Source organism: Semicossyphus pulcher, unplaced genomic scaffold, assembly GCF_022749685.1.
Source record: "Semicossyphus pulcher isolate SPU_LCO1_2020_fin unplaced genomic scaffold, fSemPul1.0.p SCAF_5, whole genome shotgun sequence".
In the NCBI taxonomy this organism is placed as follows: domain Eukaryota; kingdom Metazoa; phylum Chordata; class Actinopteri; order Labriformes; family Labridae; genus Semicossyphus; species Semicossyphus pulcher.
In genome coordinates, this window is record NW_027211726.1 from 12,830,799 (window position 1) to 12,856,722 (window position 25,924).

Below are 25,924 nucleotides of genomic sequence, written 5' to 3' on the forward strand. Positions count from 1 at the left end.
AAACTGACACATAGGTTACACTGCGGATGGATGTGCCGACCTGGATGATTAATTGAGTGTTGACTATCAATGTGTCTTTGTTAAGATATTGATCTGATCCTCCAGTGCCCCTCCAAAGAGGTCACAGCTGACTCAATCAATGTATTCCTCACTTAATGTCACTCCACACCCACACATACACGTCCCATCATGCCTCCTACACTCCCAGTTATACATTTCCTTCTCTATCAGCTAGAAAATATTCTTAATAAAGTCTGTTTTTTTTTTTATTGTACATGTCTCCTTTTTGAATCCCAATCCTCTTCTCTCCTCAGGCCAAAACGCTTCGTAAGTTGATCCAGCAGACGTTCAAGCAGGTAGCAAATCTCAACGATGAGCAGTGCATCCTCAAGTTCTTGGAGATACTCGCGCCGATCTACCGCTACGACAAGGAGTGCTTCAAATGTGCCCTCGGGGTAGGTTTCTTGCAGCCCCGGACTCTGCTGTGACTCTGAAGGCTCTGGTTAGTTGTGTTAGGTTGACCCCTTTTGGTGGCAGCCGGACTTGCAAGATGTAGAGATAGTTTTTTGATTAATGCCATGAGTTACTCTTTCCTGTGTGGATTTCTGTCCTCCCTCTCGCCCTCTTTCAACTCGTGCCCCTCTTCTTCTCTCCATCAGTCCAGTTGGGTGATCCAGGTGGAGCTGGCTATCGGGCCGGAGGAAGGGATCAGCTACCTCACTGACAAAGGATCAACGGTGAGCTCTTATCAATTCCACAATTGACAGGTCTAAATGTTTTTTTTTTAATGTCCTCTCTCTTATATTTACAAAGAATGTTTTCCAGTTAACATAAGACAGCATTTACTGCAATTAAAAATACATGGATCTCACATTAAACATAATAAATTTATGATTTTATTCCCTCTCTTTCTGTCCCCAGCCCACCCATCTAGCTAACTTTAACCAAGTTCAGTCCATCCAGTACTCGGCTATGGAGGAGAAGGACAGGAAGGGGATGCTACAGCTCAATGTAGCTGGAGCTGCCGAGGTAATGCTTCACTGTCTGTCTTTTGTATGACTGCCTCTTTGTGGAGAAACATAAATTTGCTCTTCAGACACATTTTGTGTTGAAGCATACGATGAAAACAGTTGTCTGAAAATATTTTGACTTTATTTTACCCACCTAGTTTCCATCTTTGTGTCATTTCGTTACTGTCACTGCTATTCTTTACAAATACTAAGATAAAAAAGACAATGCTCATCACGCCTTTTATGCCATCTACTTTAATGGTGTACATGGTTTCCCTTAACCTGACTCAAATTTAGGTATTAAGCTTCTGCCTTTCTCCAAAGCCGCTTTCCCACTGGTCAAAAAACCCGCTAATGATCGGCTTTTTTGCTTAATGGGAAAGGCTACAGTCGGCATTCAGACCTGGGTAATTATCGGCTCAGCTCTGATCGGCATTGATGAGACGCGCTAATCCCCGCCCCCTTTTTCCGGCGCGATGCTATGCTCCGTTGGTAACTTCTGCGAATCCTTGTCATCTCGGCTACAAATTCCGCCCATCCCCACCCGAGCAGCGCTCGAACATCGTTCCAAATTTGTCGGCACCGAGTTTGATACACAGACTGAATGAGTAATAGATACGATAAAGAGCTAACCACCGTAACATCTTCACTGTTTACTTACCCTGTTTCCGCCGTGTTTGGGATGTCAGACTGAGACGCAGCAGAAAAGAGACCGACAGCAGTATACTTCACTGGCAATGGGAACGGAGACAGTTGGCATCTATAAGTGGGTCTTCCTGGGCCTAAAAAACCTGCGTCAACGTGCTAAATTTAGGTGGGAAAGGGGTACAAGATTGTGTCACTGGAGGTTAAGTTGGTTTTCTTCCTATTTGAAAGTCTGCTCTCCGTGCAGAGAGATCAGTGTAGCGGGCTACGTTTTCAAAAATATTAGATAACAAAATTCAGTTTTTCCACTTTCTTAAGGCTCTTTTATCTCTATGTGTTCAGTCACAGTGTCCCCTCTGACCTCTAGTAGACACTAGAGAGCTACCATAAACTGTGCCCATCATGGTGCAGAGCTTGGTTACTCTGCCCTCTGTGTGCGAGTGATATAAACTAATGGTTTTCCACATACAGATTTCACACAATGCTTCTACTCACAGAGGAATGATTTTGTAACACGGGCTGCTGGATGAGGAGAGTCTTTCTGTTTTATTGGCTTTTATAGTATTGGATTCACTCACACACAGACACACTGTCAGAGAGAGGAGAGTCCTCTGACATAAGGAGCAGCTGGAAACCCCCACTGAGCTGTTATGTGTAAGAGTATATCAGTATGTGTGTCTTTGGTGATAATGGCTCTTTGTAACAGGCCTGTGTGTGTGTGTGCGTGTGCGTGTGCAGCCTCTTACAGTTACGACAGCGTCGCTGACCATGGCTGAGAACTTGGCTGACTTGATTGACGGCTACTGTCGGCTCATCTCCATGGAAACGCACTCGTTCATCGTCAGAGTACAGAAAGGTATGAAACCGGAGAGATCCCGACTTTCTGTCCAATCCTCTGTAGAGTATGCAAAAATATTAAAACATCCTTTAGAGTGATTACACTTTTATTTTGATTTTTAAAAAAGTACTTTCAAAATAAGACTGTAGAAAAAAAATTGAGCACTACATTTTCTTTGCATTTGAGAAAAACGCCAAGAATATTTACCATCATAATAAACTAGTAGAGATTAATAGAGACTAATAGAGAGTAAGTAAGTGAGGTCCCTGTGTGTTCTAATTTAAATGTCCCTCTTCTAATGCTGTATATGGAATGTATTATGTTTGCAGGACAGACTTATGTTGTTGCTTGAACTGTTATAAAGTCCTGTTTTCCACAGAACATTATAAAATCCTGTATTTACTCTTACACACTTATTGTCCTTCACATTACTGATCGTGATCCTGATGTGTGTTTGTGTCCTCTAGAGGGAGAGAGAGCGCTGCCTTCCATCCCAAAGTAAGTGTCTCATTTCTTAGTATAGTTGCGGTAAAATCAACGTTCATAAAGTCACAATTTTAACTCATTAGATATTTATTTATTTATTGCATGTAACCTTTATTTAACCAAAAACTCTTGAGATTAAAAACCTCTTTTTCAAGAGTGTCCTTGCCAAGACCGGCAGCAGCACATTTAACAAAGTTTCCGTCACACAATGAGCAGCCATACTCACAAAGACAATACAAGATGCATGACTTGAATACAATAAAAGACACAAGTGAAACCTGTCAAACTTTGTCTGAATCGACCACAATCTTAGATATATCAAGCAGAACATCTACAGCCAGATGTGTCTGCCTCCAAGTTATTCAAGATCACCTTAAAAGCATCCAATGAGAGAAGTTCCTTAAGTTCCAGGTCATCTTTACTTTACTTATCTGTCTTCTGTGGAGCAGGCGGGATGCTATAAATATAAAGCTATCAAAAACATTAAAGGATATTTAATATTTTAAATTTAGAAAATTATTATATTTTTTTGCAGGACATTAGTTGCGTCTTTGCTTTTAAAATTTGCCACGTAAGTTCATTTCACATCATCACAATTTCTGATTCTTTTAAGCAAAGATGGATATGACATTTTGTAGGCTTAATGACCTACTGGCTTTTAATTGACAGATTTACCTTGTAAGGAAACTGACAGTAAAATTAAACCTCAGTGGTCTCACATTAACAGTGTAGTTCAATGTGTCTGTATTTAAATAAAATCAAAACTCAAAGAGAGTTTAAACATGGATTCACTGCCATATTTACCCATAATTCACCCTTCATTTTTCTATATTAAAAACCAACTGGGACGACCGACTACATTCTGTGTGGAGCCTTTGCAGGTGTTTACGCTCAGCAGTAGCTCATTGTGTTTGTTTATCTGCGACTGTGCGTCAGTTTGTCTAATTCAAACACCAACTTTTTTTGCTTACTTTAAGTCATTTCAACTCAAATCTCTCTCGCTCTGTTTTCCTCCTCTCTCTCTCTCTCTCTCTCTCTCTCTCTCTCTCTCTCTCTCTCTCCGTGTCTCTGGTCAAATAAGGAGATAAGTTTAGGAGCCAAATATTTTCCACTTAGGGTTTTTAAACACTTGGGCAGTCCCCTCCTCTTTCTCTCGGCCTCTCACTCTTTATAGTTTCTCTCTGCCGGTTGTGGTCTGTGATGTAAAGAACGTAGTAGAGGCCAGATGACACAGGCAGAGAGGTAATTGAAACGGTCAGGGTTAGCCTCCTCTTTTTGTGGCTGTAAAAGGCTTCGGTTTAACCCAAGGTATGTTTGTTTGATATCTGAGTTGACCTCTCGTTTGACGGTCTTCTTACTTCTTGTTTCTATTTCTCTCCTCTTCTCTAGAGTCTCCAATAATGAGAAGAAGTTAGAAGCAGTCCGGAGCGGAGTAAGAGCCATCTCTGTCTCAGGTAAGACACACACACAAATCGACTGGTTTTAGAAGCAAGATAAAAAGATCTGCTTCCCTCGCTCTGACTACTGTCCGTCTTTCTGTCTTTCCATTCCCTCCAACATCTGTTTCTTCTCCTCTCTCATTGTTTTCCTCTCTGCTGGGTCGACCTAACCCTGTCCTCTCAGTTCCTCCTTTCTTTTGTTTACTTCCTCCTCTCCCGGTCTGTACATCTCCCCTCTGCACTCACATCCATTCACTCTGTTTTTTTCCTCGCACTCTCGTCTTCTTTCCCGCCTGATTGGCTGCAGACCTAGTGACAACGACGCCTCCTAAGCCAACCAAGGCGCGGCGTTTCCTCCTCCCCTTTGTCTTCTGTTCTGACTCGCCGCCCAATGGTATCCTCGGCTCTCATTGGACAGTTAGTGGAGGAGCGTGTCCATGAACTTGTGATGCGGTGGAATAAGATGGTCAATCTATTGGACAGTGTTACATTGCATTTACGGATGCATCAATGGTTACAAAAAAAATCATCTTTCTTGATTGATTCACAGCATCAATTTGGTGCAGAAAAATGTTTCTTTTCCAAAGATTGGCACACTTCTTTCAGCTGTTTTGGATTAATGGTTCATAAAACAGTTTGAGGATTAAACACTTTTATCTGCTGCATCACAATGCATCTCATTTTTAAGGATGCCCTCTTCTACTTAACTTTTCCTTGGTGTGTGTATTTGCCTCTACTAATGCAGTCTTAAACACACACACACAAACACACATGCCTTAAACACTTTAACTGTGTGTGTGTGCTGCTTCTAACCAAGCAAAGGTTGAATAAGACAAGTCTTTTTTTAACAAAATACTAACAAAAATCAAAAGCTACCATCACTATGTATGTTTTAAGATTTGTTATTAAAGCCGTAAGCACACTATGGCTTTCACATTATCAGTACCCCCTTTTACATTGCCAGTTCAAGACGGGATTATTACGCTGTTGTCTCATCTTTTACGTAAAACACAGGCGGAACAGTGGGGCGAAGTCACTCGCCTCTGAGCCGGCTTCGGAGGCGTAACAGAGGCAAAACTGCATTAGTGTAAACGGCAGAGCCAGCAGGGCTGAACAGCGCTGTGTGTGTATATGTGAAGCCTTTAATTTCCGCAACGCCGGCACGCAATGTAAAAATACACTGGGGCGGCTTTCCGCTGGCGTTGCTTGGTTCAATGTAACGGCGGAGCTTTGGTGGAAGCGCAATGTAAAAAGGGCTCGAGTGAATGTAACAATAATAATAGATTTCTGGTCAATCAGCTTTGTTGCTTTCCTGCAAAAAAAATTAATGAAACTCCTCCTTAAATATGAAGCTACAACACAGAGATGGTTAGCTTAGCTTAGCTTGTGCTAGTGGGTGGATTTTGTTACCGTCGCACAAAAACCAGGCTAGCTGTTTGCTCTATAGTTTCTATAATCTTTATGCTAAGCTAAGCTAACCATCTATCCATCCACCATCTATACCGCTTATCCTGTTTAGGGTCACGGGGGGCTGGAGCTGTCATTGGGCGAGAGGCGGGGGTACTGGTCGCCAGCCAATCACAAGGCTGACACATAGAGACAGACAACCTTTCATGCTCACATTCACAACTACGGGCAATTTTAGAGTCGCCAATTAACCCAACGAGCATGTCTTTGGACTGTGGGAGGAAGCCGGAGTACACGGCGTTCCACACAGACAGGCCCACTTTGTCTGAACCGGGATTTGATGAGGAACCTTCTAGCTGTGAGGCGACAGCGCTAACCACTGCATCACCGTGCAGCCCTCCTAAGCTGCAGTCTCTATTGTACAAAGGCGTATTGACAGACTTGATTGAGCTCTCGACAAGAAAGTAAATCTTGTTTTCAAATCTAGTCAGAACTGCTGCATAGTTCCACTTCCTCTGATTTAAATATACAAGTAACATACATCAATATGTGAGAAACCTTGATCCAGTACAGAGTGTCTGACTCTGCTCACTGTTTACATTACAGCTCTGAAACCCTCATGTTGAACTCCTCTGCATCCCCGCTCTGCTAACATCAACTCAAATATTTACAGCACTGAAACAATACTGGAGTTCAAACAGCGCCGTCTGTTTCTTGCATTACCTCATGTGTCTGCACAGCATTAATGGAAGTTGTTAACTCAGCCTTTTCTACTGGAGATATTTTGGGATCTTAACTAACTGCTTGCTTCATGTTTGGCTTTGCAGATCATGCAACATCACCCATGTTGTTTCAAGGCTTTTCATGCTCTAACCGCTCTCTTCTCTCCCCCTCTCTTCTCTTCTCCGCTCTGCCTCTCTTGCTTTTTTTTCTCTACCTCCTCCTCCTCCTCTGCCGCCCCGTTTCCTGCATGCTCTCCTGGACCCTGCAGAGGATCTTAGCGGGGATGGTAAAGTTGATGCTGTTGTTTATCAATCTGTCTGTTGTTCCGTCTTCCTCGCGTCACCAACACACTGCAAACCTCCTGGGAGAGGGATGCATGTGCTGGTGTGTGGGTGGATGTTTATGCATGCATTCCTACATCTTTAGCAATGACGCTATGTGTGTGTGTGTCTGTATAATGCACATATAGAGATGTTTAGCTTAGCTCTATGTGTTTGTGAAGTTCTGTTGACTGCATCATGCATAAATCACTCGTAGCTTTAGAGAGTTTAATCTGCTAGTAGCTCCAGTGGTTTACTATTTTTGTGTTGTTCTTGGTGTTTGTGTGATTTGGTCTGTGTCTATTTGTGTGTTTTTAAAGGGGATTACCACTAAATTTCAAAAATGTCTGCTTTAAACCACGAGAGCGGCACAAAAATGCAGAATTTGGAAATTTAGTGGTATTTCTCTTTAAGGGAAGTTCTCCAAACCCTTTCTCTCTCTCCACACACACACACACGCAAAGTCATGCACACGTGTACTCAAATTCAAGTGCACACACTCATGCACGCGCACCGTCGAGCAGGGAGAGGTTTGCTGGATTCAAGAGCGGGTGCATTCCTTGCTAAAATGGGCTAACTTGATCAAACACACACACACGCACACATTATCCCTCCGCTGAAAGCAGAGAGAGAGTTTGACCAGTCCGACTTAGAAACAGTCAATTCTTTAGGGCAATTTCTAAACCACATGCGAGCGAACGTGCTGCCAGTCCAACAACAGACTGAACAGTATGAACTGATAAAAAAACCCTTTAAATGTAAAACTGAAATGTTTAAAGATGCTGCAGATTAAAAGATAACAAAAAAAGAAAAGAAAGTTTAAAATCAGCTGACAGAATTTCATCTTTGCACATCTAAAAAGCAGGAAGAAAAGTATAAAAAACGGCTACAATGTTGATTTTGTTGCTGAAATGTGTTTTATCAAATACACATTGACCTTTTGCTGAAATGCAATGTTGTTTATGACCAGTTAATCTAATAAAACACACTTGTAGCTGCAACAGCAGTTAGCAGAGCTGCTGCTCATATTCCAGCTCATGTGAGGATATTTTTAGAGACACATTAAAGTCTTTTCTTTCCTCTCATGCGAAACATAAATAAAGCACAGCAGTGGTTTAGCAAGAGTCATGGCTGTTCCATTAAACAGTTTCTTCTGCTTCAGGCTTTTGTAATGCTACATAACCTGTAGCAACAAGAGTAGAAGTTATAACCTTTAAGTGTTTATGCCCTAATGGAATAATTTGACAGTTGAACACACATGGCTGTCTTACTCCGAGTTAGATGAAAAGACTGATAGCTGATTGATACCAATTTTATGTTTGTGTAATATGTAGTTGGAACGAATTCGTTGGTTCAAATATAACAAGTTTGAATATTAAACAAACAAGATATAACATGTTAAATTTTAAATTTTGGAAATGCTGGTGCTTTATTTTCCTTTACATCATGTCCCTCCTGTTTTCAGTCTTTATGCTAAGTTAAGCTAACCTTGGAACAAAATGGAATCAATGTTATAATTTAACTCTTGGCAAGAGAAAGGATATATTTATGCTAAGCTAACCTTTTTTTACCATAGGCACATGAAAATTGAACCAATTGTGTCAATTATCTCTTGGCAAGAAAGGATATATTTATGCTAAGCTAAGCTAACCTATTTTTCTTTTTCTACCATAAATACATGAAAATGGAATCAATCTTATCATTTAACTCTGGGCAACAGAGAGGATATATTTATGCTAAGCTAAGCTGTTTTTGTTTTAATCATAAATACATGAAAATAAAATCAATCTTATTGTTTAACTCTTGGCAAGAGAGAGGACATATTTATGCTAAGCTAAGCTAAACTTTTTTTTACCATAAATACATGAAAATGGTATCAATCTTATCATTTAACTCTTGGCAAGAGAGAGGACATATTTATGCTAAGCTAAGCTAACCTTTTTTTTTTTATATATATACCATAAATACATGAAAATAGTATCAATCTTATATCCTCTCTCTGGCCAAGAGTTAAATTATATTTATGCTAAGGTGATCTAGCCTTTTAACTCGCAAGAGAGAGAGGTTATATTTATCTCCCAAAATGAACACACATTTATTTAAGCATTCAACACGAACATTAAGAACTGAACAGCTAGCCAGTAGTTCCTTTTCCAGCTCATTCTTCGTGACTGACTTTCTTGATGGCAGAGAAAATCCGCCACAGGCTTTAGAAAAGGATTTCAGATAAGTTTAGGGCCACGTTCCCACAGAGCCCTGATGAATCCTGAGCAGAGCTGCGAGGGGAGCGTTCAGGACAGCAGATGTTTGACTCTTGTTTCCAACAGCTGAGTCTGCACACTGATTTTATTTTAAACACCGCCATCTGCTTTGGAAAGACTCGGCCCATCTTTTCCTTTTCCTCTCCCCCTCTTTCTTCCTATCTGTCTGATTCTGCACAGATTTCAGCCTAAACGCTACCATCTGCTTACATGACAGCCGGACACACTTCTCCTTTTCTACTCCCTTTCTGTTCATCTCCATCTTACTCTCTCTCTCGGTCTTTTCTCGCATCCTTTTTCTCAGCTTTCTCTTTCTTGTTCCATCTTTCTCTTGAACTCTCTCCTTTTGGTCTTTGTCTCCTTTCGTTTTTCTTTCCCCTCCACTCCTCCGCCGCCACAGTTACTCCCCGCTGCCAGCTGCTCTCACACAGACAGATATGCACAACACATGCTCAGCTGACACTCTCCGCCAAGTGTGTGTGTGTGTGTGCGGAGAGAGACGGAGGGAGAATGAGAGGAGCTACGTGGGTGTTGCTTTGCGCAGGAGTTTGTCGAAACTCTGAGTTAGCTTCATGCTTTATTTCTTAGTTTTGGGGCGCAGTTTTTTGTTGTTTTGCTGCACACGTGTTTGCGTGCGCATCAGCGAGCCTGCATTCCATAGTGGACGCACGGTAAACTGAACACGTGCATGTTTTTCCTGTTTGTTTATGTTATTTAAGACTTGCATTCCTGTGTTTATTTTTTAATTCTCTTGCATTTTTACACCTTTTTCATGTGTTACAGAGACTGATGACTATGCAGAAATAGTGGATGAAGAGGACACATACACCATGCCCTCAAGTAAGTACCTTTCTTCTGCTTTGTCTAAAGTAACTCCAGCAGGAGACCTGAATAATAACTGTTCCACTGTCAAAGGCTTCTCAAACAAACATTCATTTATTGTGCTATCTAATAGCCGAGTGCGGTGTGAATCTCATCCAAGAAACACGCTCACACGGGGAACGACAGAGAAGTTATGCGAGGTAGCAGCTAAGTTCAGTTTCTCCGTCTTACATAAACAGCTGGAGGTCAGAGAGACCGTATGACTCCTGTTCTCTCCACTCACATAACATCTGTCAAATTCATTCATATGTTAAAGAGGAAAGAAGTTAGTCTGTAGGTAATGCTCGCTGTAGCTCTGTTACGATATATCTGATGTGGATGTTTCGGCCTGTACTCGTGTGTTTGATTGCGTGGCCGACTTTGAAAATGGACTCCTTTCTTCCCACAGTCTTTTTTTTTTCCCATCTTTCCTCTGTCTGGCTTCACTTCTGTGTCTCTTTCGCTTTGTTGTTTTTATTTTTGGTCTCCTTCTTTCCGCGACTTCCTCTAAACAGACCTCTCACAAATGTTCCTGCTCTGCGTCTGTGTCTTGAATGTATGTTTTAAAACGAAGCCGCGAACGTACTCTTTAACCGCTCTGTGGCCGCTGCTTCTACGCTCTTTCGTTCATTAACTAACTTGCTGACTAAACATCTGATAAAGTGAGCGTAATGTGTCTGTGTACACGTGTGTGTGTGTTTTTTCCGAGCGATTTTCAATCTTAAAGCAGCTGTGTGGCTCTCTCCCTCCCTTCATCTCTCTTTCCTCCTCTTTCTCCCATCGCCAACACAGTCAGCTATGGAGTGGTCGAAGGTAAAACTCACTGTCTCTCTTCTACTGAAAAACCTCCTGATGTTGCTTTTGTTGTTCATATTTTTCTTCGCCAGGCACTTGATAATAAAGCCGCAAAAAAATCTACCTTTTTCAATATTTCCTTACCAAACTAATCGGTGCATGTTAGATTGATTGATACTAGGGATAGACCGATTATCGGCCGGGCCAATTATCGGCGCCGATATGCGTCGGCATTTTGACGCATATCGGCATCGGCCTTTTTTGTTTTGTTTTTTGTTTTTTGAAATCTGATGGCCGATAAGAGTTAATTTCTTTGCAAATTTTATTTAACTTTGTTTTATTTACATTATAAAACTTAAGGAAGTTATTTATTTTTTTATTAAAATTTTCAGTTAACTTTATAAGAGATGCTGCTGACCCTGGGAACTCCCTGCTCTTTTTGTTTGTTTGTTTAATAAACATATGCTTAAAGGCATTTAAACAAAGTTAAGTGTTGGAGTTTGTATTATTCAAAATTTTGACGCCAATATTTTCACTTATACTGCAAATGAATATCGGCTTCAAATATCAGTTATCGGCCTCCTTGACTACTAATAATCGGTATCGGTATCGGCCCTGAAAAAACCATATCGGTCTATCTCTAATTGATACGTATAAACATTGATTGAGTTGTACTTTCATTTCAAGTATCCGGCAAAGAAAAATACAATACTGACGGTACTGAATACCCTCTTTGTTGTTGACTTGTGGTCCTTGGTGTTTGGTAGAATGCAGTTCATTTGGGTCTTGTGGAAACAAAAGGGATCCAATACATAAACAATGCAAGATGTTTCTTCATTAATCAGAATCTGCAGAGCTCCAAAGCCAAAACAGCATCGCAGTCTTTGCATTGTTTATGGGCTTGGTTCTTATTTCACCATCATGTCGGTTTGGACATTTTTTATTTCCTAATCATGATTCATTGTAGCGGTTGACTTTTTTTTTTTTCATCAGTGGGTTCTTTTGTGTTTGAAGCCACCGTTCATTTCCTGCAAGCGTAGATTTATTGCAGTTAATTTTCCTTGTAATGATTATGATGTTGGGTTGGTGATTCTGCTGTTTATCTGTTGTTTGAGTCAAACAGCAGAGCTTTGTTTAGCCGAACCGATAAATACAATCTTACAGGATGGTCATTGTCCTGGTTAAACCTCTTCAGCTCAGTAGTCAGTCCATTTTTACAGCAGTTGTCGGCAGCTGATATTCATGCACATATGTAGAAATAGCCTTTTCAACAAGGTATAAATAACAACACATAAATGTCAAAGCATGCAGTTGCAAAACAACCACATTCATTCAAATTCTTTTGGACGTACTCACTGGCTATAAAACAGACCACACTGAATTCTCTTTAGATCCAGAATCAAGTTTTTATCTCAGTTAAGGAACCTTATTTTGAAAAGCATCATTATGTGTCCCCCCACTTCGCCCTGTGTAGGACTCCTTTTGCCTGTTACATGCATTTGCTGTGCGTGGGTGTGTGTGGGATGATGTGTGGCAGGGTGCACGTCATCTTATCAGAGGTGTAACGGGAAGGACATTTTGGTGTATCTTTTAATGGTTTATATTTGATCGTCATTGGATGGGGTTTACCAAAAAGGACACTGATTTTTTTTGCAAAGAAACTTGCAGCTAAATTATTCTACAGCCGAACGTTGCTGACTTTTTTTTTGATAAAACCAAATACATGATAAAATCCAGATTGTCCTGTCCTGGGAAACCCCGTCCATATGTTCTGGGAGAAGCATGTCAAATGTGATGGGTCTGTTCAGTGTTTCCAGTATGTGAAAAAACAGCAGGTAAAATCTATTTCACGCTTTCCTCTCCTCCTCCTCTCTCTCAGCGCGGGATTATGAGATCCAGAGGGACAGGATAGAGCTGGGCCGCTGCATAGGAGAGGGTCAGTTTGGAGATGTGCACCAAGGAGTGTATAATAGCCCGGTACGTGCAAATACACACAAACGCTCATGCATGTTTTTACACAGTTTTGTCTGTTCATTGCATTCAAATATAAATGCATGACTTCCACCAGCCTTTTACTGTATCATCTCCACTCTTCTAACCTGAGACTCTATGTACTGTATTTTTTCTGCAGGACAAACCATCTCTCCCTGTCGCCATCAAGACGTGTAAGAACTGTACGTCAGACAGCGTCAGAGAAAAGTTCCTGCAAGAAGCATGTAAGAGCAGACACTGTTTTTTTTGTCTGTGTATCAACCTTGTTACGACTCATATTATTATTATACATACATTACATATCGTTATTAGCAAGTGTGTTAATGTGTGTTTGTCTCTCTTGCAGTGACAATGCGTCAGTTTGACCACCCTCACATCGTGAAGCTGATCGGAGTGATCACAGAGAACCCGGTGTGGATCATCATGGAGCTCTGCACTCTCGGAGAGGTACGTCTCAGTACAGTCGACGGTGACACCGTTCTTTTTAATATAGAAGGGAAACTGATGATATGTTTTGTTTTAGATCAATACAGACAAACTATGTCACTCCTGCAGGTTAATTCTGATTTTAATTGATCTTTAAATCAACCCTTTACCCTTTACCCTTTTTTTAAAGGTTATGTTGCAACACCTGGATTTTCCTCTTAGGATCAATAAAGGCTTATCCTATCTTACAGTATTTATTACTTATCACCTGTTTTTTCCACCTCTCTCTCTCTCTGTGTGCAGCTGCGTTCGTTCCTTCAGGTGAGGAAGTACAGTTTGGATTTGGCCACTCTCATCCTGTTCGCCTATCAGCTCAGCACGGCACTGGCTTATCTGGAGAGTAAACGCTTTGTACACAGGTACAGACACACACAGATTTCTACAGACTAACTTAGCATGTACATGCATTGATTAGTTACTAATAATAAGGATATTAAGAAGGGTCCATGCAGTTACTCCTCTATTCACTTATTCATTGAACAACAAACAATAAAAAGTTTTCTTTATGTTGGTAAGCTAACTTTGTAGCATTATAGCGGGTACGGTGTTGCATGAGTGTAATTTTCACACACAGCATAGCACAGGCAAAGCTTTGCATTATGAGATGTTAAAGGGCTGGATTCTTTATATTTTGTGAATTCAGACTGTTACGTTCCCCTGAATGGGCTAGGGGATGAGGGGAGTAACAATAAATTAAAACCCAGGAAAAAGAAGGGATGAACAAAGTATAGGCACAGTTGAAGGAATTTATTAACAAACTAAAGCAAAAAGGAAACACAAAGCGAGCTTCTTCTAAACAAAAGAGAAGCTGTTCTATAAGACAAAACACTGTAAACCAAAAACTGCAAATAACAATAAACACTAAGGCCTCGAAGAAACGCCCTCCTTCCACTGAAGGACTAAACCCGAACACGAAGACGTCCGTCACACACACAGCCGAATGGCCCACTGGCTCTGGCTGTCTCCTCTCTGCTGCTCTTTATACTCCTGCCTGATTGCTGAATGTGAAACAGGTGAGCTTAATCACCCGCAGTGAAGGGAGAGCAGCACCTGAGGAGCAAACAGGAGAGAGACACGCACAGAAAACACAACACAAAACTACGGCACGTAACACAGACTCTGAAAGAAAGAAAGGACAAGTTATGGTTATGTAAAAAATATAGAGTAATGGTTTCACTCTGAATATTTCATGCACTTTGGAGGATGTTTTACATGTAGGAATAACAAAAATCTTTTTGTCTTACAGGGACATAGCAGCTCGTAATGTTTTGGTCTCATCAGTCGACTGTGTGATGCTGGGAGACTTCGGCCTGTCACGATACATGGAGGACAGCTCTTACTACAAAGGTACACAAACTACACGGCATTTAATGCATTTGAGACAGTTGCCAGAGTCCGATCACTTCTAGTTCAGTGTTCATCATCTTTTCTGGTTACTAGTACTTTACCACCATCAAAAGGTTACATCAGGGTACTGCAGTCAACTAGAAACATGTTGGGATTTTATGAAAACAGTGCAAAATTTGAAGAAATATTATGTCATAAAATCTCTCTTTATTGGTACTATTAAAACATCAATGTGTGTCTTTGTCTCAGCTTCTAAAGGCAAACTTCCCATCAAATGGATGGCTCCTGAATCCATCAACTTCAGAAGATTCACCTCCGCCAGTGATGTCTGGATGTTTGGTGAGTTATGATCACTTATGTGTGCATGTGTTGTTTTATTTACACTTAAAAAATAATGTTCTGTATCATTAGAGCAACTGTCCTTTAGCTGCTCATATGTTTTATAATATTCTAAAGAACCACGTCTCTGTCCCTCTGTCTCCCCGTAGGTGTGTGTATGTGGGAGATCCTGATGTACGGCATCAAGCCTTTCCAGGGGGTGAAGAACAATGACGTGATTGGCAGGATAGAGAACGGCGAGCGATTGGCTATGCCCCCTCAGTGCCCGCCCACGCTCTATAGTTTGATGACCAAATGTTGGTCGTACGACCCGAGCAAGAGGCCGAGATTCACCGAGCTCAAAACACAACTGAAGTAATTACGTCGCCTTTTATCAGTTTGTGCTGACAAAGGTGTTTTAGAGTTAGTGTTTTATGAACATTAACATTCATTTTACTGTGGATATAATTTTCTCTTGATTATAATAATGAATAAGGATGTGGTTTCTTTTGCCCAGTGTTTGTATTTATACCTGTTCTCTACCACATTTCAGAGGGAATTATTGTACCTTGTACTGCAGTATAACTATCGAACAGCTGTTATTAGTAATTCATTTTTAAAATAATGTTATTGCAGTACAGCAGAAATAATGAATTATGGAGTAGGTTATTTGGCAACTATTTTGATAACAACTTTCTATTTTATGATTTCAGTATCTCAAATGTAAGAATTTGCCGCTTTTCTTTTTATTATTATAAAATTGTTCTGAATAATTTCTAGGCAGCTGGACATAACAAGCGTTGTGAAGGACCACTGCATGATTGTGACAGCATCTACATTAGAGATAGACCGATATGGTTTTTTCAGGGCCGATACTGATACCGATTATTAGTAGTCAAGGAGACCGATAACCGATATTTGGAGCCGATATTCATTTGCAGTAAAAGTGAAAATATTGGCGTCAAAATTTTGAATAATACAAACTCCAACACTTAACTTTGTTTAAATGCCTTTAAGCATATGTTTATTAAACAAACAAACAAAAAGCGCAGGGAGTTCCCAGGGTCAGCAGCATCTCTTATAAAGTTAACTGAAAATTTAATAAATAAATAAATAACTTCCTGAAGTTTTATTAAGTAAATAAAACAAAGTTAAATAAACTTGCAAAGAAATGAACTCTTATCGGCAGTCAGATTAAAAAATAAAATAAAAAATAGGCCAATAATCGGTCTATCCCTAATCTACGTGCTACTTTCTGAATTTTTATAAACCAAACAATCAATCGGTGAATCAAAAAAAAGAGCAGATTAATCCATATTTAATACGTCATTAGCATAACAGTTCAAAATGAGCTCCAACTCAAGTAAGACAAGTAAAACAATACAATCCTTCAGTGACATTACTGTATGAGTTATAATAATGTCATGATAAAATAATACATAACAGTATAACAATCACAGGGTGCTTCTTCTGAGTTCAAGAAGTAAATTTTAGTAGTATTATTAATGCAGGACTTTTGATTGTAATGTGGTATTTTTACTGTGTGTTGTCAGTACTTTTACTTTAATAAAGCATACTAACTTTACCATGTTTGTTTTAAGATGAACCGGTAGACTATTTATTAAGACGAGTCCTCTGTAACTCTTGCAGCACCATACTGGAAGAAGAGAAGCTTCAACAAGAGGAGAGGCTTCGGATGGAGATGAGGAGACAAGTCACCGTGTCCTGGGACTCTGGAGGGTCTGACGAAGCGCCGCCTAAAGTAAGACTGATGATGAATGATGGTCGAAGTGACTCACCTGACGTGATTACTATTAGTATGTCACTTTATGTGTGTAATAAACCGTTTCTGTATCTTTCTGTCTGTAGCCCAGCAGACCAGGATACCCCAGCCCTCGGTCCAGTGAAGGCTTCTTCTCCAGCCCCCAACTCAACCACTTCCCGGTACAGCGAACACACAAATACATTCAAAGATTACACACACACACACGCAAATACACAGATCCCATAGTGAGGAAACTTTGCGCAATCGTGGCATGCAGTAAAATATAAGAGTCACTAATTTGTACAGATTTTTATGAAAGTGTTTTGCAAACGTTCATTATTGTTTTGCCATTTTAAGGTTAAAAAATATTGTAAATATAGTTAAATTTTATATTTATACTACATGATACCAACGCCAACCCATTATTATACTATTATCTAATGCACAAATGATTGGTCTAGGTTAAATAAGAGTTGACTTGTGATGAAGTTAAGGTCAGGAAAATGTGCAAAAAGCACTGAGTGGAAACTTTGCAGGAATGCTGTTTTCCAGAGAGGTGCATTGATCTTAAATCTGAAAAACACACCAACACATTTTCATTCTGCAATATTGGAAACCTTTTTGGCAACTTATCATTTCAACTATCCTCAGTAAGATCAGTCTCCAGGTTGAGCACACTCATCACAGCAAGAGCCAACACTCTAAACTTGAGTTAACTCAGACAACAGACGGCAGAGTTGGTGTTGGGGGACGTCAAGCATGTGCTGCGTGTGTCAAAGTCAGAAGGAGAAATGTGAAGGCCGAGAAAATGAGGGAGACTTTCGGTGCACTTATTCCTCTCCTCGTAAACCGAGCAGACAGCAGGCATTTCCTGTAGTGCTGACAGACGCACACACACACGAGTCAAAGCCACTCTCCGGCTCTTAGAGCGATACGCTGCTCTCTCTCTCTCTCTCTTGACCTTATAAGGAGTTCATCATTTTAACGGCTATTTAAGTCAAACTTGATCATATCACAAGGAAGAAGAACATCTATGTGTTTTGGTTGCGTGTATCAAAGCAGACCGCTGAACGAGAACTCCCATGATTCTTTGAGGCCTCATGCCGAATCGAGTCTTGTTGATATCATTCACGCTGATTTCATGACTCTTTCTATGAGTCTGTATGAAATGTAGTTTAACCACCTATCTGTATTTTGACTACATAACACCAGGGAAATAGACCATTTCAGCTCTTGTATTTGTTTACCTTTATGATACATGTTTTTCTATATTTCAAAGACGTTTCTCATTTCTTTTGTTTATCTGCTTTCGTTGTGTTTTTCCATTTGTTCCCCCCAAAAGCCAGCCTTTTGTTTTTCACATCCCAACAACATTCCTGAGCTGATAAATGACAAAGAGAAACTAGAAACGACCACAAAGTTCTGCTTAAAGTTGATTCCATTTAAGGTTAAACGGTCGCAGCCTTGGCTTGTTCAGCTCATGTATTTGCTTGTCGTAGAATTTCGTTGTCATGGTGTCTAAATAGTGAACAAAAAAAGAGTGGAAAAATAACAAAATATATATTAAGACGTATTTAATATTCCCTCTTTCTCCGTCTTTCTGTCCACCTCCAGCCGTCAGCCCATGGTGGTGTAGGAGGAGTGGGAGGCAGCTACCCTCCTTCTGATTCCTGGAACCAGCACAGACCTGAGCACACTGCACTGTGGAGCCCTAACATGGAGGTAAACACACACACATGCATATAATATCACATTAACAGAATGCGCTCACAAAGTTTCATAGCGATTTTTAAAGGAGACACCGCTGCCATAACATCTATTATGTGACCCCGTAAAGTAGTAAGAGCAGACATTGTCATCTTTTAAGTGACCTCTGAGCCACTTGAATCGAGTCTTCTCCATTATTGCACCATGTGTGCCACAATGTGCTAACATTTTCCGGTAAGGTTTGAACCAACCTCACCTAGCTCCCTACAGAAAAGTACATGAAGAAAGTCTCAGGTTGACATCTAAGTAAAATAACAGAAAATGTAAAGCGGTTTTCCATAGTTGGCAGTTGAGCTTAAAACAACACAGGTCTCAACTTTCATATAAGTTGATGTGACTCACTTTTCATTCAGAATATGTTTATGTATATATGTTCATGTTGTTTTTTCAGGCCGAGCAACAAAGTAACTGCAGTAGGAAAATGTTTAAAATCGCAACTTGATCCCTGCAATCCTTTTTTCTTTTCATTTTATGATTAAATGTGAAAGAAAAAATAGGTAAAAGTTGAAAGTCTTTCCTACAGGAGGGCGGATGTGTAGGCCACGCTCTGATGGAGGAGAGGCTGATCATGCAGCAGCAGCAGATGGAGGACGACCAGCGGTGGCTGGAGCAGGAGGAGAGCTTCATGGTAACATATCCACACAAACACAGAAATATTTATAGAAAAGATTTAGTTTTTTATTGGTGGACTATTGCCACATTATGAACCGACCACCACGTTCAGTAACAAATGGATCATTAAAGGGGAATTCCAGCATTTTTCAACCCTGTTGTCAGTCTGATACTTTGGGATATGCTGGGGAACTCCACTCTGCAAACACCATTATGTTGTAACCAGAGACCAGTTTTCCAAACAAATTTTACTTTTACAGAATTCAACTGTTTTTCTCTGAATCTAAACACAGAAAGTAGCTAAGTCGGTTAGCTCCTTTAGCTCACTGGAAGGAGATCTGCTACTCGGCAACTTGATGTCCAACTAAGCTAGCATTAGCTGCCTCCTAACCTGCTCATGGTGGCTTGTTTACGTGTGAGGATGTGGTATGTTGTTTATGTAGCGTAGGTTACTACGAAGAAACAGGAAAAATCATTTTTTTTAAAAAAGAAAAGAAAAATTCCTTGGAGGAAAAAAAACAGGAAAATATATACTTTTTAAAAACCATGAAAATTGTTTAAAAAAAAACAGGAAAAATCATTTTTTTAAAAAGGAAAAATTCCTTTGAAAAAAATCAGGAAAATATATATATATTAAAAACCGTGAAAAATTTTAAATAAAAAAAAAAACCCAGGAAAAAAAACATTTTTAAAAAAACAGGAAAAATAATACTAAGAAAAACCCAGGAAAAATCATTTCAAAAACATAACAAAAAAACCCCAGGAAAAATCATTTATAAAAAAACTAAAACGGAAAAAAAAAACAGGATCTGAAATGGTATCAACAACACCTTAAATTACATAACGGATTGAAACAAATGGAGCTTAAAAGGTAGAACATATTACACATTCTGCTCCTGGACCCAGTAAAAACTCTTTATAGGCATTGTTTTTGCCAAAATAACTTTAGACAATTTTTGAACTGGCTTAGTGTTGCTTAATTTCCCTCATCAGTCACTGAAACTTTCCCCAAAAGCAGCCAAAATCAGTACTTTGCAAAACAAGTCTGTTTTTCTTGTCTCCTCAGGTCAGACTGTTTCCTCTCTTTTCTTTATGGGCAGATTACACTTTGAGCCAGGTGACGGAGAGAGAAAGGCACACAGATTAGGGATGGGAGTAATGTCATTGCTATTACTAATAAAAAATAAAAGCTTGCTATAATTTTAAAGGCAGGAACAGGAAATCTCTCGGGACAGACCTGGCTGACTGAAACACTGATATCCTATTTGTTCTCTGGTAACCACTGGATCTTTGCTGGCCTGCATGTTCGTATTCCTCTTTGCACCCACCTTCACAACCTGTTGGAAAAACTGCCTTTATAGTGAGGATATTCCCGATACTTGAGACATCCCAGGGGGAATAATGTGTAACCACCGCACGGGGACTTTTACATCCATCCCTCTGATGCATCACCAACGTGAGCCCACAAGCCAGTTCATACAAACAAGGAAGTTAGTGTGAAGAAAGTCAATTCTGTTAGCTGTGCTCTCATTTGATACGGTCACGGTTCTTGTAGTTTAAAATAGAACAAACTCTGTACAGTATCACCGACGATCAGTGTGACACTCAGCTGATTGAACCACCAAATAAAAAGGCACTCTGGTTTATTGATCTTCATTTAGCTGGAAGCCTTTAATATTGTTACTTGTTTGAAGGAAATAGTGTCTGCACAGCCCTCTATCATCGTTCCTCGCTCTGTTTCAACACAAGAAATGTAGCGTTTGTAAACCATTAATAGTACACTATTATGGAGTGAAGTAGCATGCCAGCTATGGGCAATTTTCTATGCACAAAACCATCATGTAAACAACAGTGTAATTCATTTCACCATCAGAGGGGAAATCAACTCTTCTTCAACTTTATTGTCATCGTCATTCATCCAAACACAAGGTATACAGATGAGCAAAATGTCGTTTCTCACAGACCAGTTGCTAATAATGATTAGCACATGACATACTACACAGACAACAAATGAAATCAGACTATGGTGTATAAGGTGTTGTGTGCGAATCCAATGTAGACATACAGAATATATATATTGTAATGAATATGATTACAGTGTGTAAGTAATAGTTTGTGTGTAGTAACAGTCGTAAATACTACAAATGGTGTTTAATGGTGGAATATAAAAAGTATGTAATTGCACATTGAGTAATGACATAGAAATCGCTTATTTTCCTCTTTTAATTCTACATACAAGAAACCCTAAGAGTTGTTGTTTTTGTCAGGTTAAGTTAAAGGTGGGGTATCATAATTTCAAGCTTCATATTTCACTCTGTGATACCTGTGGAGTAGCTTAGCATAATTTACAGTTAAAAAAACTCTGCTCTGTGCAGGCCCAGGTGTCAGCTCTGTCCCTTTAAGAAACCCCGCCCCCTACAAGCCCGCTTTCTTCTGATTGGCCAGCTCTCCGAAGCCTGCTGAGAAAAAAAAACTGTGTGAAACCTGGCGTTCGCAGCAGCCTGCAGACTGAGCTGGGAAGCCTGGGGATTACTCCAACATACTTTTACCTACAGATTTGAAACTTCACCCACGTTTAGTCTGGACATCCAACATTGTAACATTATATACATGACTTAAAATGTGAAGCAGCATAATACCCCCTCTTTAAAGTAGCCAAACATTGCATTTTATATTTATGTTTTATACTTCTCTACATTTCATTATACTTTGATGACTACCTTTAATGCCGTAGTTGTGCTGTAGTTACTTATAAAGAATGAATTCAGCTTATGAAACGTTGTAAATAGGATTGTGCAAATGTTCATAAATGAAGGTACATTAAATTAAACTATCCCACAGTATATAAAGAAGTAAAAAATAGCATCACTGTAACCAGCTGCGTTTAAACTTTGATTACACAGCAATAAATCAGCGACAAGTTAGTAATAATATGATTAAAGGATAAGCTTCATAATGATATAATAACATGCCTGGGGCCAAACTGCTGCTTACCAAGTACTTTTGATGTGAAGTCAATGTTTCTGATGATACTTGAGCATGTGTACTGTTTGTGTATGCATCAGTTTAGCTCAGCGGTTAAATCGCACATCCCATGTACAGACGCAGTCCGGGATTCAGCAGCCCCGGGTTCAGCTCCCACCCTCGGCCCTTTTGCCGCGTGTCACCCTCCACTCTCTCTTCCCCTGTTTCCGACACTATCCACTGTCCTCTCTCTATCAATAAAGGCATGGAAGTAGAAGTTCTCAATACTTCTACTACCATTAAAGAGTACTGTCCGTTCTAGTGGTGAAATATGCAAATAAACTTTGTGATAACATAAAAAGAGGATTGGCAGGAGAATATAACGGAAAGCAGTGAGAGCATGAAAGCAGCGAGATGGAAGTTTGTGCGGAGGAATGAGAGAAGACATGAGGACAGAAGGAGGGAGAAAGGAAGTGGGATTGGCAAGAGCCGCGGAGAGGGTGGAACGAAGAAGGAGTCGCCCATCAGAGGGAGAGAGGGAGAAGAAGGAGGGAAACGGAGGGAGATGCAGAGAGATGGAAAAAGTGGGAGGGAGAGAAACGGAGAGGCAGCTGGATCTTTTTCTCTGCAGGATTGTGTCTCTGTGGCTCAGTGGAGCTTTTCCTCCTCTGGAAAAACTTTCTCTCCTCCTCTCTGTATTTTCCTCTCCTTCTGTTTTTCTCTGACTCCATCGTCCTCCACGTTCGTACTTTTCTCTCCCTGTCCTTCTCTTCATATCTCTTCTCTTATGTCTTGAATATCTCCTCGCTTCCATCCCTCTCTTTCGCACTTTCTGTCTCTATCTTTCGTTCTTCTTTCGATGGCCTCCACTCTCTGCTTTCCTCCTCCCGTCTACTTCTTCTTCAGCCTCTATTCTCCCAGGATGCATCTCTTCAAGGCGTGCTTCACCAACACGGTACTGAGACAGACAGAATGAGAGAGTGTTTGGAGTCGTGCTTGGATTTATTGGTGCAAATTTTGACAGGTTGTTGTCGGTGAAGTTTTGCATTTTGCTGGATAATAGTGCGTTTTTCTACCTCTTGATTAGCTGCTCTGTTAACAGCAGGTGTCAAACTGTTGGCTGATGTGTTTAGTTTAGCATATTTTCTTTTTGTTATGTGGATACCACATGCTGAAAATGAGTCTTAAGTTAACCTTTATGGGTTTCAAATCAAAGCTGTAGTTACAAAGTGTTCTCTATTAAATTATACTTTTTTATTCACAAAAAAACAACTGGAATTGAACTTTTACGCCGGGAATTAGTCCAAAATATGTTTGTTTCAATTTTTCAAATGCATCTTTCTGTCTTTTTCCTGCAGAAGACGGAGGCCAGAAACAGCAGAGGAAGCATCGACCGGGAGGACGGCACACTACAAACACCGGTCAGTCACTGTGTGTGTGTTATTCATACTTACATGGCTGTTAACCTCGCAGTATGTTGGTTTTGTTGAGCTCCACACGCTCTGGTGGAGAGAAGAACGGTTCAATTAAAAGATTCAAAGGAGAAAGCAGCCGAATATAGCGAGAGAGAGAGAGAGATCAAACATGAGATTGTGCAAAGGGGAAAGTATTCAGTCCAGTGACAGACAGAGAAACAGAGGGAGGAAACACAGAGGCTGGGAGAAGGAGAGAAAGTATTTCTGTCTGGGTGCCAGGGAGGGTACTGCCTACACACCAACCACATGACCACAGAGGGCTCATGGGAACTTTAAACCCAGAAGCACAGGCTGCAAATGTCCCGTTTTACTGTAAATGTTGGTTATAATATTCTAAAAGGAAGTCAAATTCTGAGCTTCATCACATGTTCCCATCGTAGCTGAGGAGCAACATCACTCTTGAGGATTCACAATTTGAAATGAGAGCTATAAAGTTGGAGGGATATTTTCTTATGTTTACATGAACTTTTTGAAAAGATTATCTCCTATTCAAAGGTTTTGCATTCTCTGATAATGATTGAATGATTGACAGTTTTCCTTTCTATTAACCTGGTGTGTTGATGTGTTTGTTTGTCTGCACAGGGAGGAAGCCAACATATCTACCAGCCTGTGGGGAAGCCAGGTGAGAGAACTGGCATACTTTCATTGTTAGGTAAAAGTAGTGATCACAAACTGTAAGAGAGTAAACTAAAGAAGTCAAAATTAAAATACTTCTTGCACAGAATTATGTATCAGAGAGTTATTTCATCTGGCGTAGCTGCCTTATATTATACGTACTACATACTACATAGTCATACAGACGTAATTGCATGCATGCTAGCATACGCCATGCAGGTGATACAAGCAATACTTAGCATGCTAGCGCAATACATTCAAATAACACCAGCAATTCTTCACATGCTAGCATACATACTGATGATACTAGCATTATTTTACATGCTAGCATACCGATGATCTAACTCCCTTTTTTTTTCAGAGCATGTGGCTCCTCCCAAGAAACCGCCTCGCCCCGGAGCTCCTGGTCACCTAGGTAACCTGGCCAGCCTCTGTCCCATTGACAGCTACAACGAGGGGGTCAAGGTACATATGCACACACACATCATGAGCAGTCTCTTCTTGAAATACAATGTGTAATGAGAACTCCTTCACTGTGCTGTATTTTGAGTTTTCTTCAACACGATGAGGCTGATGGTTTGCATGCTGTGTCCCCTTTTGATTTGCTTTAACCTAACGTGCTCTCCCTCTTCTCTCCCCCTCTCCCCCCTTTGGCATTGACATCAATCCATTTCTTCGGCTTGTTTCCCTTTAACATCCTGCTTTTCCGACCTGTTACTCTGCATCCATACATCATTCTGTCGAACCTCTTAACCCCTCCCTGCACGATCTGCCCCCTTCATCCTCTTCCCTGTCACACCCCTATCCGCCCAACCGCACCTCCCCCACATCTCCTCAACCTCCCCATAGCCGTGGAGGGTAAGCTGATCTCTGTGTGTGTCATCATCGTAGCTGATAGTTACTATTATCATCATGTGCAGAGAAGCTTTCTGAACTGCATTCAAGTTATTTTTCTTTACCAGAGATTGAACAAAACACTAGGATTAGCTAAGAAGCTAACACTTGAATTTGGCTTTTAGAACAGTTTCTCTGACAATTAATCTCGACCGGGGATTAGCAAAGATTGAGACAATATTAAGACGGGGTTAAAAGCTCCAAATAAAACATTGTTAGCTCATTCCATTATAAATTATCTGCGCATCATAACTTCTCGTCTTGTGTGAATAAGCTGGCTGTAGTAAAATATCCTGGTAAAGAAAAATAAAGCAAAACATGTAAAAGTCGACATCATGTTTCGTCTTAGATTAATAGAAGCATTGTAGACTCGCTGTACGTCTTTCATCTCGTCTGTGGGTGTTAAATAGTTCCATCATTAACTGGTTATTGCGTTGGTGTAGTAGAAACAGACGCCCACATGTTTATTAAGTTCAAGTTGTGATTTATGATGCTCACAAAAGAAGCTACAGGATATATTTGATTTAAAGACAATACAGACACTCGAGTGAGACAAAGACAAAATTTAATGAGCTCTTTCTCAATAAAGAGGTGGCCTTCAAATCAACGCATAAACAGCTGCACTGCACTGTTAAAAACGTTATGATAAACAACCTGCATTAAAGTCCTGTGGGCAAGAGAGACGTGTCAACAACTTATCAAGTTGTCAAAGATGTCATCTTTTTGCTTACAAATAACGGGTCCAAGCAACGCCTTCACATTACAGTGAATTATTTGATTTAACCTGACCATAAAAAATGCTAAACTGTACTAACACGACACCTCCGTCATATTAGAAAGTACATGTATCTAGTATGTTGTAGAAATGCATGTGGACACAAATAACTTGTGTCTGTGCAAGAGA

General features: G+C 40.2%; 1 protein-coding gene across 4 annotated transcripts in view; it reads left to right on the forward strand.

Annotated features, from left to right (window-relative positions):
• Positions 1-25,924, forward strand: part of ptk2aa (protein tyrosine kinase 2aa) — a 69,837-nt gene that overhangs the window by 40,249 nt on the left and 3,664 nt on the right. For 2 of the 4 annotated variants that reach the window (XM_069681162.1, XM_069681163.1), the window contains exons 9-29: positions 315-455; positions 660-737; positions 922-1,029; positions 2,394-2,511; positions 2,961-2,991; positions 4,369-4,433; positions 9,913-9,969; positions 12,665-12,762; positions 12,917-13,001; positions 13,124-13,224; positions 13,507-13,622; positions 14,510-14,610; positions 14,860-14,949; positions 15,099-15,303; positions 16,579-16,690; positions 16,798-16,872; positions 18,308-18,415; positions 18,984-19,088; positions 23,395-23,457; positions 24,094-24,133; positions 24,488-24,591. In XM_069681162.1, the coding sequence (XP_069537263.1) occupies positions 315-455; positions 660-737; positions 922-1,029; positions 2,394-2,511; positions 2,961-2,991; positions 4,369-4,433; positions 9,913-9,969; positions 12,665-12,762; positions 12,917-13,001; positions 13,124-13,224; positions 13,507-13,622; positions 14,510-14,610; positions 14,860-14,949; positions 15,099-15,303; positions 16,579-16,690; positions 16,798-16,872; positions 18,308-18,415; positions 18,984-19,088; positions 23,395-23,457; positions 24,094-24,133; positions 24,488-24,591 (2,001 nt within the window). Of the gene's footprint in view, positions 1-314; positions 456-659; positions 738-921; positions 1,030-2,393; positions 2,512-2,960; positions 2,992-4,368; positions 4,434-6,816; positions 6,835-9,709; positions 9,801-9,912; positions 9,970-10,782; positions 10,804-12,664; positions 12,763-12,916; positions 13,002-13,123; positions 13,225-13,506; positions 13,623-14,509; positions 14,611-14,859; positions 14,950-15,098; positions 15,304-16,578; positions 16,691-16,797; positions 16,873-18,307; positions 18,416-18,983; positions 19,089-23,394; positions 23,458-24,093; positions 24,134-24,487; positions 24,592-25,924 lie in introns of those variants that run through there. The other 2 variants (XM_069681161.1, XM_069681164.1) reach the window with 2 other exon arrangements.